This window comes from Melitaea cinxia, chromosome Z (assembly GCF_905220565.1).
Source record: "Melitaea cinxia chromosome Z, ilMelCinx1.1, whole genome shotgun sequence".
Taxonomy (NCBI): domain Eukaryota; kingdom Metazoa; phylum Arthropoda; class Insecta; order Lepidoptera; family Nymphalidae; genus Melitaea; species Melitaea cinxia.
This window is the reverse complement of record NC_059424.1, coordinates 8,054,407-8,071,613: the sequence shown is the minus strand read 5'-3', so window position 1 is coordinate 8,071,613 and position 17,207 is coordinate 8,054,407. Positions and strand designations below refer to the sequence as shown.

Genomic DNA, 17,207 nt, shown 5'->3' with positions numbered 1-17,207 from the left:
AAAAGTACAAGTCAAATTTCGATCTAATTTAAATCGAATACTTAACTCAGTTAAAATCTACGAATCTCACTATCATGATTTAAGGCTTTTATAATTATTTATACACGTAATCCAAATACTACTCTAAAATCTACCACGACAAGAAAAAATCTAACGTCATTCCTCCCAACCTACGAGAATTATTACAAGTATTTATCGTTCGTAGGTAGACGAAAAAATACCCAAGTAAATGCGCATAACTTAAAAAGTACTAGTTAAATTACGATCAAATTTAAATTAGACCACACGATAAACGATTAAAATAAGGACTATCGAAATCGGTACACCCAGTAAAAAGTTATGAGGTATAATACAAGGTAGGTCGATGAAAAAATAGTCAAGTAAATGGGCATTATTAGCCATAACTGAAAAAATACTTGTCAGATCTCAATTAAATTTAAATGGGACCATATATCACGCACCACGTTTAGTTGAAAAAAAAAATATTAGTATCTCTTTATTTAAGTCTACTCTTACAACATGAACACATGGAATACGACAAAAATCGAATACTTAGCACATTTACAATCTACGAATCTCACTATTATGATTTAAGACTTTTATAATTATTTATACATGTAACCCAAATGCTACTCTAGATTCTATCATGACAAGAAAAAACTCTAACGTCATTGCTACCAACCTACAAGGTATAACAACTATTACAAGTAAACAAATAATTAATATATTGGTGTGTTGTTTGCAAATGAAAAAAACCTACTTCAATTACATGGAGTACTAATACAACGTATAGACGAAAAAAAGGTCAACCAAATGCGCATTATTATAGATAAGTCAATAAGTACTAGTCAAATCTCGATTAAATTTAAATTACCGACAAGCATCAGCTTCAGATTAAAAACAAGAATGAATGAAATAATTAAGCCCATTAAAAAATTATGAGGTAACATCACATCATCCTATCGCAGCCTACTGCTGAGCGTAGCCCTTCCCAAGTTCGCGCCGAAATTCCCAGATAAATTATTGTACTTACCCGCCAATACCACAAGTAAATTGCAGCCCATGGATCAGGGTATTATCAAAAACTTTAAGGTTTACTACAGAAAGGAAGTTGTAAAATATGTTCTTAAATCTATAGAAGAGGATAAAAAGCCCTGAAATCAACGTCCTCCAGGCCATGAGATTTGCGAGAAAAGCTTGGTTTTCTGTTAGTAAAACCACAATTAGTAATTAGCTACAAAATTAATTAGCTACAAAAAAAAGGATTCAAAGTGATGAATGTATCTGAACCTGAGAACCTACAAGAGGAGGTAGAGATCTGTGCAACGACTCCAGAATGGAACAAAATAATTACCACCTATACGAACGACCAAAATGACCGGCAGCTGACTTTTCAGGACTTCGTTTTTATGGAAGATGATGAATTTTAGAAGAGCTCAATGGTGATAATATCGTTTCAACGTATTATTCTTTGGACACAGAAGAAGAAAAAGTAGAATAAGACTGTGAAGAGACTTCAGTAAAAATTTTAAAGCGTGAGGCAATGGATATCGTTTTGACGTATTCTTCTTTGAACACAGAAGAAGAAAAAATAGAAGAACACTGTGAAGAGGCTTCAGTAAAAATTTCAAAGCGTGAGGCATAGGAAGCTTTAGAATCTTTACACAAGTATTTTGAGATGTCAAATATTGATAATTCTAGTATTTTTGATCAAATTTATCCTATCGAGAAACAGGTTCAAGCAACTAGCAATCAAATACAAACAAACTTAACCGATTACTTTAAGTCATCTATCAAATATGGAGAAAACGTCGTCGATAGACTAAAACAAGACTAAATTAATAACGTCGAAAGACTAATAAATTGTTTTGTACATACAAACAAAGTTATAAACTTTACCTCTTTATAATATTAGTATAGATTGCTTGCTCTACCGGTATCCACAACTAAAAATATAACAACTAAATATTACCTTGTTTTTAATCGTAACAGTATTTATAGCCAGACTATTTATTTTCTTTGACAACGCTACTAATAAAATACACATAAAATCATACTCAATGTTCTAATTTCACACAGATTTCATTTAACAACAACTACTGCAATATGAATACAATTATAATTATGTAGATATACGTAGAATAGACAAGTGTTAGCACATGAGAAGAATAATTTAAAAATAAAGCATTTACCTAAGACACTTATAACTTATACACATGTTTTTTTTTTTTTTATAAAATAATTGTACCTTATTTACTCTGAAAATGAAACTGATGTTAGTAGTTAATTATCCACTTTGTGTACAATATTATGTTCAGTCTGACTGAACATCTACAGCACGAATAATTGTTAAAATTTCTCAACAGGTTTATTTCTCAATTACTTCTGTACATGTTATTCATGTATAATTTCATTTTCAAAGTAATAAGGTAAGTAATATTAGGCATATACAGACACCATTACACAATAATAAAATAAACATTTCCTAATTACTGACTATTATCTACATTAGAAGTTTTATCAACGAACATAGGCTCATCCTTTAAGAAGGTACCTGACCTCTCCATTAAAGGAATTAGTTCCCTTTCATGGTCCTCTCGTTTTTGGATATTACCACTTGCCTGTTTCGTATTATGCTTTTGCTGTTTACCGGATTTTGAAGAATGACCTTGCATATCTTTAGTTACCTTTGGAACAATCTTCGCTGAACTAGACTTCGTGGCATTCATCAAAGATCCTGTTATCTTTCGATCGCAGACTTTTGTCTTATTCTTAGCGAAATTATTACTCATTTGCCCAGCTTTAGCATTGATATTCGACTTGTTACCATTACAAGTCTGATTGAAGTAGACGGGAATTTTCGTCTTAAGGTTGATACTTTTGGAGGACGGTGGAAGACCCTGACTCTTTGTTATAACTGCTGCAATAGAAACAAAAGATTAGTTTACTCTTTACAGAAATAATTCAATTATAATATTCTGTAAACAACTTACATTCGCTTGACCCCTTGCTTACATGTTTTGTTTTTGTGTATGTAGCATATTTGTTGCTGTTTTGAGATTCGCTCAGAGAATCAGTGGAGGGTTCTGCAGTACGTGGTCGCGAAGAAGTGGCTAGACTATCTTGGGACATAGCATGCGCTTTATGTTTATATGTTTGGTCATTCGTCATGGGACTGACCCTCAAGTTTCGAGCTTGTATCGGGCTCGAATTTCTCGAAGATTCACTGGACGAAACTATCTTGTTTACTAGCTTCCTTGTTGCTGTCTTTTTCTCCTTTTCGTTATTTTGTCGCGGTCCTAAATATCTCGGTTTTGTATTTTCAAACATTCGAGCGGATCCAGGTTTGTTATTGATAGAACGATCTTGAGATGTTAATGTTTTAGTTTGATTAAATTTGGCGCGCTTTTCTTGAGCTTTCGTCGTTCTAACTTTTGGCATATTTACTTTACTAGCAATCTTTTTAATATCTCGGAATTCAGAACTGGTAATTAATTTATCTTTTGATCCCATCACTATCGGTTTAGGTTTATACGGTACGAACGTGTTCCGTACTTTCTCCATGTCTAAGCTGCGAGTTGTAGCTGAATATATCGTTTTCGTAGATTTGCTTTGATAAGTACTTTTACTTTTTCTGTCTTGAAGAGGCGAAGTGATTACTGGAATAGCCTGCGAGCCGTACATTATACAGCCGAGTTCACGTAGCCGCCTTCGCAGATCTATGGGTAAATCCTTGAAAGCCTGAGTATCCACGACTCGAGGTGCGGCTCTAACTAGTGCCCCTTCGCATAGCAAGCGCCAGCTGGTGGCGTGAGTGAAGAGAAGATTGTTCGGGTCCGGTATTTTTATGTTCTGACTGCCATTGGTTATGAGATCCGGTCTCGAGAACTGTTGGTTTCTGATTTCTTTCACCAACTGGGAGAGGAAGGCGTATACGCGACACGTTTCGTCGGGTGGGGCCCATTCGATGGCGGCGGCGAGGCAGTCGTCGAGAGCTTGTCTGGCTGACTGTGGGGCATTGGGCGCTGTGTATATTAAATCTAGTACGGCCAATAGTCTTGGGGCCGCGTAATGGGCTGCAGCGTTTACAAGACGTCGACACATACGCGCCACACTCTCCGCCCATCTACTGTTTTGTAATGATGCGACTGTAATAAAACAATACCACACACGCTTTACTTTTTTTTCGTTGACCTTGGACATAACAGGTGTAAGAGGAAACTAAAAGAATGAGAAACAGTGAAGTCGTGTATATAAGTCTATTTATATCTTATACTAGCTGCCCGAATAGACTTCGTTCTGTAAAAAGTTAATATTAAAAAAAAATGTTTTTTGAATTGAAACCTTCCGTAAGCCTTACAACATAACTGTCGCTTACCATTTTAACAGCTTTTTACTAAATTCATATGGATGTATAACACGGTACATATACCAAAATAACATTTTTTACAACTTTTGTCGGTCTGTCCGTTTGTTCCGCCTAATTTCTGAAACGGCTGGACCAATTTTGATGGGAATTTCACTGGCAGATAGCTGATGTAGTAAACACTAACTTAGGCTACTTTTATTTTAAAAATATATTTATTTTGTAACTCTACGAACTGAACAATAATGTTTTTGTTAAATTCCGCGCGGACGAAGTCGCAGGCACAGCTAGTATGTTAGTTACAATATTTCTCCGAAACGGCTGGACCGATTTTTTATGAAATTTTGTGTGCAAATCGGGTAGGTCTGAGAATCGGCCAACATCTATTTTCATACCCCTAAGTTATAAAGGGGAGTATGGGTATGGGGGGGATTTTTACACAATTTAGTTTGAATTGTTGTTTAACGTACATTCAATAATAACAAATACTTGACGCCTTACTTTGAATAAATTCAAAAATAAAAACACATAGGCCTTCTTTATAAAAATTAATAAAGTTTAATAAGTTTGAAACTAAAGCCTTCCTCGCTTCTGCGCTTAAGCTTGATGTTACTTTATAAACACATTGGATATATTTCGAAGTTCAAATATTTATACATGTGTTATAATCCAGCGCCATATTAGTAACTTATATTATTGTATTAGGTAAAAAATATTGTCACACCTGTAACACCACATCCAAAGACAGTTTCGATTAAATTATCAATTGTCAAATTAACGATGTGCTCTTGATAACATTTGTCCAGTAACTCTTTAGGCAACGTAGCGAAAGCTTTAGTGGGCCACACTTTTGTGAAATATTTCGTAATCCACTTTATACATTTACGGTATAGATCGTCTAATCCATAAACCGATGATAGTGGGAAGCATTCCAGCACACCTGCTGTGCATACTTGACATGGCTAAAAGCAATTTCACCATTAAAATGACCTAAGCATATATAACATTAGATTCATTTATTTTATATCATTAATAACACTACAAAATCATTGTTAGTTTAAAATATATTATAATGCATTTTTCAGTAAATTTTCCATTTTTTTTTTAAATTAATATTAAATAAAATATTGATAATTTAATTACCCTGTGAAAATGATGACAATATTTGGCTTTTAAAGTGAACATGATGGCTTCTTTCAATCCTTCGAGTCCCAGCATGTCTGCAATTGTCGCTAACTCTACTATACTTATCGAGTCAGGGATAGTCGACAAACCAGAATATATATGGCACAATGCGAAATGAACAACGTTAAACGAGAACCTACAAAAATAAATAAATTTGTTATATAACATGATAAACGTTTATTTTATTAAATTAGACCAATACTCACGGCGGTAGGACAATGACGTTTCCAGCACTTTCTACCCAGCCACCGCTTAAAATACCAGCAAAATACTGACACCTAAAAATTATTATTCTACGTCAAAATTACAGTTAAGATTAAGAAGCTTATTTTTTTTTTTATACTACTAGATCGGCAAGCGTACGGCTGACCTGATGGAAAGCGATTATACTTGCGATTTTTATTATATGTGTTGATTATACTTTATTGGTATTTCGATGTAAATAAAAAAAGAATACAATATATTAAAATATTTACGTTTCAACGCAATGCAATCTGTAAAATTTGTTTGTTCAAAGGCGTTGTTAATCTAAGAAACTGCTGGTTCGAGTATATATATACTGCATTTACGCGATATGATCATTTAGTTAACAATTTTAGTCTTTTAAAGTTACCTTGAAGACAATATACATTTGTGTGCTTTGATACGCTTTCCGGAAACTTCAACTATAACATCTGGTGCTATTTCTTCTAAGAACATGCGGAGTAAATCTTGACCTAATCGGGACTGACAATTTACTATGAAACTTGTAGTATCACTTGTATCTTCTGTTGTACTGTTCTCTAAAAAAAAATTCAGTTATATAATCGTACTATGAAATCTACAATAAATGGTAATAAAAATGTCTTACCTATAACAGAACGACACAGGCTACTGATAACGCTACTCATTTCAGACATATCTGAACCTGGCTCATCTATTTCCCCTACACTCGAAGATACACCTTGTCTCAGTGGTGACTTTGTTCGCCCAGATAATGATATAGGCATGCTTCTACTGAACTCGTTCTTTAAATGCGGAAAAAGTCTATTTAAGCTCAATGCATTTTCCGAGTGGAATGAACTGATAACCTCACTTGATCTAGATGTCCTTGCTGTATTTTGTTCCGACCAATTATTATCAGGTATAGATCGTGTCATTCGTGACTCTAAAATTTCTCTCTCAAAATTGTCTGATTTCTGGACTGGTTTATCTAAATCCGATAATTTAACATAAAGGTCTGTCGCCTGATTTTTTGTAGATTCTTCAGGAATTACTTCTTTAATGTCTGGTATGAAAGATTTTTCACTACTTCGTCGATGTGACTTTTCAGTTTTTCTTTCTCTTTCAACCTCACATACCTCACTTGACTTTAGACAACTAGGGTCTGGAATCGCTATAATTTCAGATATACTTATGTTGGGATCATTGCATAATGATTCGTATTTCTCAAAAATAAAACTAGCGTTCGGATCCTGATCCGTTGTAGTGTGATGAGATTTATCTCTGACGGACACAGATTTTTCATTGGACATCGTTTTCGGAACTTTAGATTTTTCAGCAGCTTTTAAAGAGTTACCACTCGGTTGTTTTTTTACATTGAGGGAAGATGATAGTCGTGATGGCATTTCTTTAAGTGTAGATTTATCACCCAAATCTATATACATGGAAAATATATTCTTTTTTTCGGTACTATTTTCAATATTTTGTTTTTCAGGTGGAGTATCAGGTAGAGTAGTCAAATCAATATAGAATATATGACCAGACTTCTCAGAGCTATCAGAATCCACAGAACTTTTACTTTTATTGCAACTATCGCCGCTACTCGACTTGGGTTCATTTTTTAAATTTTCATACACTCTGCCACTCTGTTTTTTGACATTAATATTTTGGCTAGATCTGCTAGATTTATTACCCTCTGACACTTTAGGACTCAATGACATATCAACAACCCAGGCAGATGCTGATACTGATTTTGACGATTTTGGAAAACTATTATTTTCGACATTCAAACATACTTCTGTCGTTATTGAGATGTTATCTACTTTTCGTCGGATCAAGGGACTACTACTTTGTAACCCTATTTTGGAAGAAGTAGTATTTTCGACTGACGCGCCATCTGATAGAGAAGAAGATTCGTTGTACCTGTTCGGTCTCAAGTTAGTAAGACTTTCTCTGCTCATAACTATTGTATCACTTTCGCTTTCTTCAGATTCGTAATTTTTTAGTGATGTCGCTTTTAATGACATAATAGAGTTGTGTGGCGTAGTTCCCATATATACCGTGCTTGTTGAGACAGATGTAGCTTTGTCAGTTTCACAATTATTAGGTCCAGATGTGTTTTTGTTTTCATGGATATCATTTCCACTTAAAGAATCTTCGGTTATAGGAGTCATTTCAAATATAGTTGGGGATAAGTCTTTCTGTATAGAATCAGGTTCTTTGTTGTCAGGATGTTCTAATGAGTCATCATTATCATTACTTTCAGACCAATCTACTGGGCTAGTATCGACTCCCTTGATAGACGAACAAGGCACCGGCTTACTTGGTAAGGGTGTATTGTTGGCTTTAATTTTAATATTTCTCTTCTCCAGTTGATTTAATATATTCAATGAGACATATTCTTCGTCTACCAAACTAGCAGCATCGATAAAGCAAGGTGTAGTCTTAACTAAAAAGTTTGGAGAATCAGACTGATCATTTTGTTTTTTAACGGGGGTATGACTACCACTTTGACATTCGTTTTGTATAAATTTATGACAGATTTCTTTGTCAGTAATTTTTGGAGGAAAAACGGATTCCCAGGATCCTGTTTCTGAAGATACCGACGAAGATTCTAATATAACAATTTCTTCATTTTGTCGTTGCTTTTGTTCTTTAGAAGATTTACTACAAGCTACGTCATTTGATTTTGTGTCTGCATTTTTTTTAAGATCAATATATTCTATACCTTGAGGTGTTGTACAGATCGACAAAGGTATAGTATGAACTATTGGAATCCTTTGAATTTGGTTTGTGTCAACTTCTGGGCTTGATCCTTCTTCTATAGTTAAGTCATGTCGTGCGCTTTCAGATAACGATACATCTGTTAAAGTTACATCTTTATGGTTGTTAAGGCTTTCTAGTAAACCCGTATTTTCTAAGCCCGAATCGGAGGAAGTAAATATATTCTCCATTTTGATACTATCGTCACCAGCATTTAATTGTGTCAAGCACCCAGATGATCCCACAGCGGGTGAATAAGCATATGCAGCAGAGAGATAATCCGAAGAAGAACTTGGATCGTCGGTGATCAAACTGTCCGGTGAATATGCTGGATCTGTATTTTTTTCAATTGAGGGTTCGTTAGGAAGCGTGTTTTTTAATGTTTCAGAAACTTTTAAATTTTGATTATAAATTGGTTTTTTTCCCGAATATTCACAATTATTTACTACGAAAGGTTCATACGTTGTGTTATTTATATCACAATCATTGGAATGTTTTAGTATTTTGGGAGAATGACTAGAAATCAAGGACAATGTAGTTGGTTTGTTGCGTTGTGGCACTTTTTTGTTGTCTCTATCTTGCGATTTTATTATAGTTTGAAATGCATTTGATAAAGCGTCTTGTTCTATGAGTTCCTGTTCCAATAAATTTCCCTCGATGTGCACTAGCGCATAGTATTCTTTAGTTAAATCAGTGCTGGGACTTAGAGATGATATCTGTTGAAATTTTTTCTCTGTATAAGGAGTTGTACAATTCGGTGTTAGAAATACATCAAGATCCTCTATTTCTTCTTTTGATTTATGCGAATCGATAAAATTATATTTTGTAAATATATTTCTCTTGAGAAAAATTAATATTTCTTTTTCTTGAGTAGTGATATCGCATTCGGTATAAGCATCACTGAAAGTAATAAAAAGCTAATATATAATACGTTCGCAATTCTTGCAGCAATAAATAACTATTTTCGTAAACAGTGCATTGTATGGTTATATGCATAAAGTTACCTTATAAACGAATATATCTCATCAAAAGCTTCTTTACCGATGTTCACATGCAAAAATGCTTCAAGCTTTTGATAAAATTTATTTGTACGTGCTTTTAGTATACAAGTATGGGTTAGTATTTTTAGTTTACCACACACCACTTCTAGGTCCGAATAAATTGATTCGTCAAATATTCTGTAAAAAATAATAATAATCTTACATTGAAATACTCACGGTTTTTGTTTGAAGTTAGTTTAATATGCTTATCAAACTTGCTTATTAAACCATGAGCGGGAAAAGGACTTAGTTATAATGATTGAGTATGTATATTTAGATTTTTAGAACTGGAATGTTCAAGAAACAATTATTTAGTAAACAAATAATTTCAAGCAATGCTAAGATATAAAATCATCTTACAATTAGAATTTTCATATAAGAGATTCCTCTCAACTGACTACATCTAATAACAATAAAAATTGAAACGATTGTGTCGTACTGCTGTCGTGCGAGTGTAGCACTATTATGGTATTGAATTTTATGTTTTCATACAAAATATCTCCTCGAACTAAAATGGATTTATATTAAAGTAATTTGTCGCATATTTACATCATTTGTATTGCGTGATGACTAATAATTATACTTTTAATGTTTTTGTCAGTAGCATAAGATACTAGTGAGGAGTATACTATGAATGACACTTCCTCGTGTAAGCCCCTAGCTTTCTATTTTGGAAATCAGGTAACTGTTGGCGATAGCGACTTTTACATCGTCACCGATGGGAGGAGCAGTTAGTTACCCAGTAGTGAAAAAATTATGAACCCTCTAAAGAATAGTCGTCTAAAAGGCGTGTCCTAGTAAACCTCGCTTTAGAACGTAGCTTAAATTACGTTTTTATATGGAGATGACTATAATAAAGCAAGGTGCATATGGTCTTCAAACTACTACACCTTACTTTTTCTATTTCGACAAAAATCCCAGAAAAATCACATAAACTACACCCTAAGAGTTATTAATGCTTAAGTATTTTCGGTTTATAACAAATCCAATGTAATGATTTGTTTCCTATAAATTGATATTATTTTGCTACGAATAATATATAAGTCATATAAAATAGTTGCTTGTAAGCAATCGAGTAGCATGCAGTTTATAATAATTACCTTGCTATATCCTCTTCAAGCTGCCTCTGTAAGTAAAGTTCCAATTTCAATGCTTCGTCTGATGCGGAGGATTCACTAGCCGACACCGGCTTAACCCTCGAGTCCGGCATTAAGCATTTCTTACACCTTAATAGAAAAAATACTTATTTTACTATTCATAACTTAGAGCAGATAAATGCGTGTCAAAATTGAAATTTCAGTAAATATTATTTTTCAAAACTTATTAATGTCGAGAATAGCTGTTTTAGTAAATTTCTATAAAATGCTCGAACATTTTTATGGCTGTAGTTGTATCAAATAATTATTTGTTTTACATTTTTATCGTTATTTTCAACTCTTATAATATTATAAAAAGATTACAAGACTCGATTAAGGACTCGCATCAGTTGCCTGATAGCATACCGTATTGCATCCATGCAAAAATGAGCAGTTTAACACTATTTAAAAAACTAAAAGGTTTTATATACATGCAAATTAGTTAATTTTATATAAAACGTAGCTTACTTTAAATGCGTTTTCTAAAAATTGAAATAACAAATAAAATACAAACACAAAATAGGAATTTTGGTAACAAAACTTACAAAATGTTAAAAATATTTAAGCAAATGTTACAAAATGGAATATACGGGTTAATTTTTATGTTTTCAGTTTTATTACTGCCATTTGATACAATACAGTGGATTTTATAACTTGCTTCTTTTATGAAGTCAGTTAAAAAGATAAGACTAAGCAGCTGATGCCGGAGCACACTCTCTTTACTTGTCTGGTCTCACTGAGTAAAAACCGTGTGGTGTCGTGGGACACCAGATAGGAACGAAGTTAATCTATATATATAAAAATGAATGTTTGTCTGTTTGTCCTTTATATAAACTATGCATTTGATCATGTCATGATCTTCAGCAGTGTTGTGCATGAGCCCACAAAGGTTTCTGAGTTGGTACGATCAAAAAATAAAAATAAAAAAGGGTAGCAACGCGCGCAGGGTACAGCTAGTTATAAAATATTAATTTCAAGTTCAATTCGAGGTATAAAGAAAAGTACCTGGGTGACCGAGCTTAGCCCGTTATTATTATTATTATTATTATTTTTTAGTAAATCATGTTTTTTGGTAAAATACGAATTACATATCGATAAAATATGATTACTAATTTTTGATCATACCGACATAATAAAAAAAAAATATGAACTGGTTATTTAAATAAATAATCACGAGTGCAAATAGAAAAAAAAGGGAAAAAATAATCGATCTGCTGACGTGTGAGTTCTCATTCACCTTTGTATTCTAATGATATTCTAGAAGTTTTTTATTGCCGAAAACACGGATAAAACCTTCTTCTTGGCACCAACTTCAAAATTATAAAATATTTATTTAATCATTTCTGATTAACTAAATCAAAATACGAATTACTTTGTACTAAGTAAATTTATTTTTAACTTTTAAGTTTCCTTTTTGAAGTCGGTATTTTTTTGTTAAAAATTATTTTATTTTACAATTTTTAGTGATGGGTAGACCTAACAAGGATGCTTTTTCTCTTATGTCGGGGGTTCAGAAACATACACAATACACAAGCACAAACACCCAGGATCATGACAAACATCTATATGGCCAATACAAATGTCTGTCGTGCGCGGGGATTGAACCCACTAACGCCAGCGCAACAGCCGGTGCTTTGACCGCTGCGCTAACGCGTCGACATACTATGAGTAAAGTTCGCTATCAGGTGTACGTAATAACAACCGGGACTGACAGCCTGGCGTGTTCTCCGAGGCTAGGTTGGGAGAACCACAAGGATTAACAACTAGACCAAAAATAAATATTTATATAAACATAAGTATCCACTCCGAGCTGGAATAGAACCCGCGACCGTCGGTGTTTAGGCGCCGCCAACACGGCACATGCACCATTATATCAAAGCGGTCGTCAAACAGCAAAAGGTAACTGCTATAAATCGTTGAAAAGTTCCCTCGACTATCTTTCGTCTCCATCATCAGACTTTAATGGCACTTACAACTCATATATATGCAAAGTTCTCATCAATAGAAACGAATTAAGTTCAAACAGCAGGTGATTGCTATAAGTCGTTGAAGAGTACCCTCGACTATCTTTCGTCTCCATCATCAGACTGAAATGGCACTTATAACTCATATATATGCAAAGTTCTCATCAATAGAAACGAATTAAGTTCAAAAAGTAGGTAATTGCTATAAATTGTTGAAGAGTTCCCTCGACTATCTTTCTTCTCCATCATCAGATCGACTCCAGACCTTTATTAAATAGTAGTGTTTTATAGTACTTAATGAAAACTTGATTAAATTTACTAGTCACCCTTTGTAAAAAAATGTTGTAACTATACACCTGTATATGCATTAAGCAAAAAGCGGTTATTAAATCGTACAAACAGACACTCCTTTATCACTCTTTATCAATAAAAATCATAAAACTACTTTAAAAAATTATATATAATTACAAAATATATAACAATTATCGAATGATATAATAATAATTATGTAAATAGCAAACTACAATAATAATAACAGTCATCGCGTTGACTAGTCATACATAGACTATATATAAAAATCTTACGCTTATTTTTTAACGTTAGGGGCGTTTTTTGCCAGCTCTAGCGCAACGCCCCATAAGGAACTTCGTTCCAAAAACATCTAGATTTCTATAACGGGGTATCTGTTTATAAAACAATACAAAAAAAAAAAAAAAACAAAAACTTTATTAAAAAGTTATAACATTTTATTCGATGAGAATCTTATTTGTCAACTCATACTGTTTTGGTTCTAAAACAAACGGACAACGACAAATACGTTTCCTTTGGTACACCTTTTGGGTATTGGTTTATTTTAGATAACCAATTTTTTAGTCTCACTAAATACCATGACGAATTTGAAAACGTGAAGTTTCTAGATACAAGAAGAAACTACGCTTTCCCTACTATACTTCGAGTTCTTAGAAAAAAAAATTATTGCAATATATTTAAGTTCTAATGGAAAGTAATGGTTGTAAATGTGAAATGAATAAAAGAATTGTTAAATATTTTTATATCTGAGGCATTCTGGGCAGGCAAGTAGAGCAGAGTTATAGCATAACTCGTGCTATGTTGCATACCACACCATAATTTTGACTGATCGAACAGTAGAGTTAACGCAGTTTGAAATGTTTACACATTGATATTAATTACGAGTAAGTAGGCTTCTATTATTTTTATATTTATAAACAGATGACAAGAGATGAACTACTAGAATCCTAGTTACGAAAAGTGAAATCTTAGGAAGACTACCTAAATATACTATTGTAATAGTAATAATTGTGGTATGTTGTGTGTAGTGCTTGTAGGCGAAATAAAAATTAACTAAAAAACTTAAAAAGTTCTCATTAGATCTCAATAAAATTCAAAATGGGCCACATGATAAGTAAGAGCTTTCAATTAGGAAAAAGGATTCGTCAAAATAGGTACACCCAGTAAAAAGTTTTTATGTAACAATATTTATATACAAAAAAATACAGTCAAATTGAGAAACTCCTCCTTTTTTTAAAAATTTGTAAAAAAAAAAAAATATGAAAAATACATACTTCCTAAGAGTTAAATTTATTACTACCCGTAAAACTACTGGTTACTAATATTATAAAACTGAACAGATATTTTTTATTATTTGTTTGTTTGAATGCGCTAATTTCAGAAAGTACTTGTAGAAACTTGACACTCTTTTTATGTTGGCAAGCCCATTTACCAAGAAGGGCGGAGGAATGAATATTTTCAAATTAACGCAGGTGAAAACGCAGGCCACAGCTAGTTATAATTATAAATAATTGTGTTTGCAGGCAAACGAAGAAAAACCGACTTCAATTATATCGACAAGTAATGCAACGTAGGTAGACGAAAAAATAGTCAAGTAAATAGGCATTATCAAAGATTACTCCAAAAGTTGTAATCAGATCTCGATGAAATTTAAATGTTTTTCATTAAAGGCTTTTGATTAAATTAAAAATCATCAAAATCGGTACACCCAGTAAAAAGTTATGCGGATTTTCGAGTTTCCCTCGATTTTTTCTCTGGGATCCCACCATCAGATCCTGGTTTCCTTATCATGGTACCAAACTAGGGATATCTCTTCTCCAACAAAAAAAAAATATTTATATGGTCGAATTCAGTAACCTCCTCTTTTATTTGAAGTCTGTTAAAAAAAGGTTATATTTATTAAAAAAAAATTATAATTATAAAACTTTTGGCAAATTTTAATTAGATTAGATTAGATTTGTTTCAATAATTTTATATGCTTGCAAACGAGAAATAATCAAGTTTAATTGACATTAACAAGTAATACAACATAGCAACCAGTAGTTACCCTGCATTTTGTTTAATCTGATAAAAAATTATAACCCAATAATAAGGTTAAGGATCATTTATTTCTCAAAAAAAAAAAAAAAACAATTCACTCACATGAGAAATTACAAACACTAAATTAAACAATAATTTATATGTTGGGTACATCACAATACAATATATAAAAGATTCATAGTTGAGAAAAGAAATTAATAATATGTAGGGTAGGACTAAAATATCTATACACAAGTTAACAGAAATATGGGCAAATGGAAGTGTTTTTAAAAGTGAAAATGTATTAACTGTTTTGTTATATTATATGTATATAATTTTAGTAATTTTTATTTATTATTATTTTTTTTTTAATATTATTATTATCTTTTATTCTTAATTATAATCCTATATTATTATTAGTTACACAATGGCACCCGAATGAAGCTAAAAGAAAAAGAGGTAGACAACAAAAATGGTGGGATAATGATATCAGACAGGTTGCAGACATAACATGGAGTAGGGTGGCCAGAGAGAGATTAGAATGGAATAGGTTGGAGGAGGCCTTTGTCAATTGGCAAACGGACTTACAGAAAGTTAAGAAACACAATACGAAAAAAAAACTCCATTCGCCCTTAACAAGTGTAAATATATAACCCCTTAAGATTACACCATAGATCTAAATTGAAGTCAAGTTTTTTTCGTTTGCGAGCTAATACAATTAAGTATACCAATCTAAGTCCTGTCAAAATTTTCAGGGTAAAAATTAATCAGTCAGATTCACATTTATATTTAAATAGATATAGGTAGTAAAAATGAAGTTATGATAAGATGACTATAATATTTGGCTAACAAGTCTACGTCTTATTATTAAATACTAGCTGCCCAGACCGACTTCGTTCTGTCAATAGTTAATAGTAAAAAAAAAATGTTTATTTTTTTTACTATTAAAGCCTTCCGTGGGTTTTAAGGGACATACAAAAAAATAAATTTGCCAAATTTGTCACGCCGTTCTCGATTTATGCGCTTAGCAACATTCATTTTTATTTATATAGATAGACTAGCGTGTGTACTTTTATGTTTTCTATTTCATTTATTAGATCTTTACAAAAATTATGTATACTACATATAATAATCAAGGAATCATAACTAATTTTTAAATGCTCTCAATATTCACCCTTACATATGGCTGATTTGTTCTACCCTCTTTTTATTCATTTTGGGATATAATTTTTTTTTTTCTACTTAGTAACAAAACTTTTATTTACAATAATATACCTACCATTTTAAGAAGAATTAAAAATAATTTAAAAATACCTAATCGATATACATATGGCTTGACGAAATATTATTTACAAAACTCACGTTAAATTAATAAATAACGATTTTATTATTTATAAGCTAACAAAACAAATTTAAATGCAAAACATGTTTCTATTGTCTAGTACTAAATGACATCATGCAGCACCAATAAATGTATGAAATATCTTTAGACTTACTTTTATTCTACAAAAAGTAAAACGATAAAAAAGACTTTATCGTTAAAGGTTTAAATTATTTCTAGATATAATCATTAAGAAATACGAGCCAAAGAAAATAATTGAAGGTATTTAAAAAATTCTATCGCAGCAGATTTTTCGCGTCAAGTTATAAAAATCAATCACGTAAACGCACATATCAAAAAATGTGATTTTGTTAAATAATTATTAATGAAATTGATAAAATGATAAGAACAAACAAACTCTCGTGACATACCAAAAATATTCCAATAAGTGCAATAATTCTTCACGTAAAAAAGTGATGTATTAACAAAATTATTTACTGATATATGAGAAATAATAATTACAAAACAATCATTTACACTTGTTTTTACGTATTTATTATGACATTGTACTTACAAAATTAAGAAGTATGGAACTGCAATTTTCTTCTCCTCAAACACAGATTAATACTTATATACGTAGCTAGCTATCCACAACTACCTATCGATCGATCTGCACTGCACTAGCGCCATTGTCAAGACCGGTATTTATGACTTTTCTGTGACGTATCTGTATAATTTAGACATCAGATAAATATAGTCTATAATGTATTATGTACTTTGATTTTAGATAAAATCTGCCATTTTAATACAAAAGTATTGTCTTACCTTAGAAATTTTAAAATGTATATATTTGTGACGAGTTAAAAATTTCATCTATTTTTTTAACAGTGTTTGCGCCGGCGT

At 32.2% G+C, this 17,207-nt stretch overlaps 1 protein-coding gene across 1 annotated transcript; it reads right to left on the bottom strand.

Annotated features, from left to right (window-relative positions):
- Nucleotides 1–2,374: 2,374 nt before the first annotated feature.
- On the bottom strand, nt 2,375–16,998 carry LOC123668564. Its single transcript, XM_045602296.1, has 10 exons — nt 16,879–16,998; nt 10,656–10,781; nt 9,520–9,693; nt 6,402–9,415; nt 6,165–6,333; nt 5,758–5,829; nt 5,510–5,687; nt 5,091–5,328; nt 2,994–4,148; nt 2,375–2,920 (listed from the first exon to the last, which is right to left on the bottom strand). The coding sequence occupies exons 2-10, from the start codon at nt 10,763–10,765 to the stop codon at nt 2,490–2,492; spliced, it is 5,541 nt and encodes a 1,846-aa protein (XP_045458252.1). The 5' UTR covers nt 10,766–10,781; nt 16,879–16,998; the 3' UTR covers nt 2,375–2,489.
- Nucleotides 16,999–17,207: the final 209 nt, after the last annotated feature.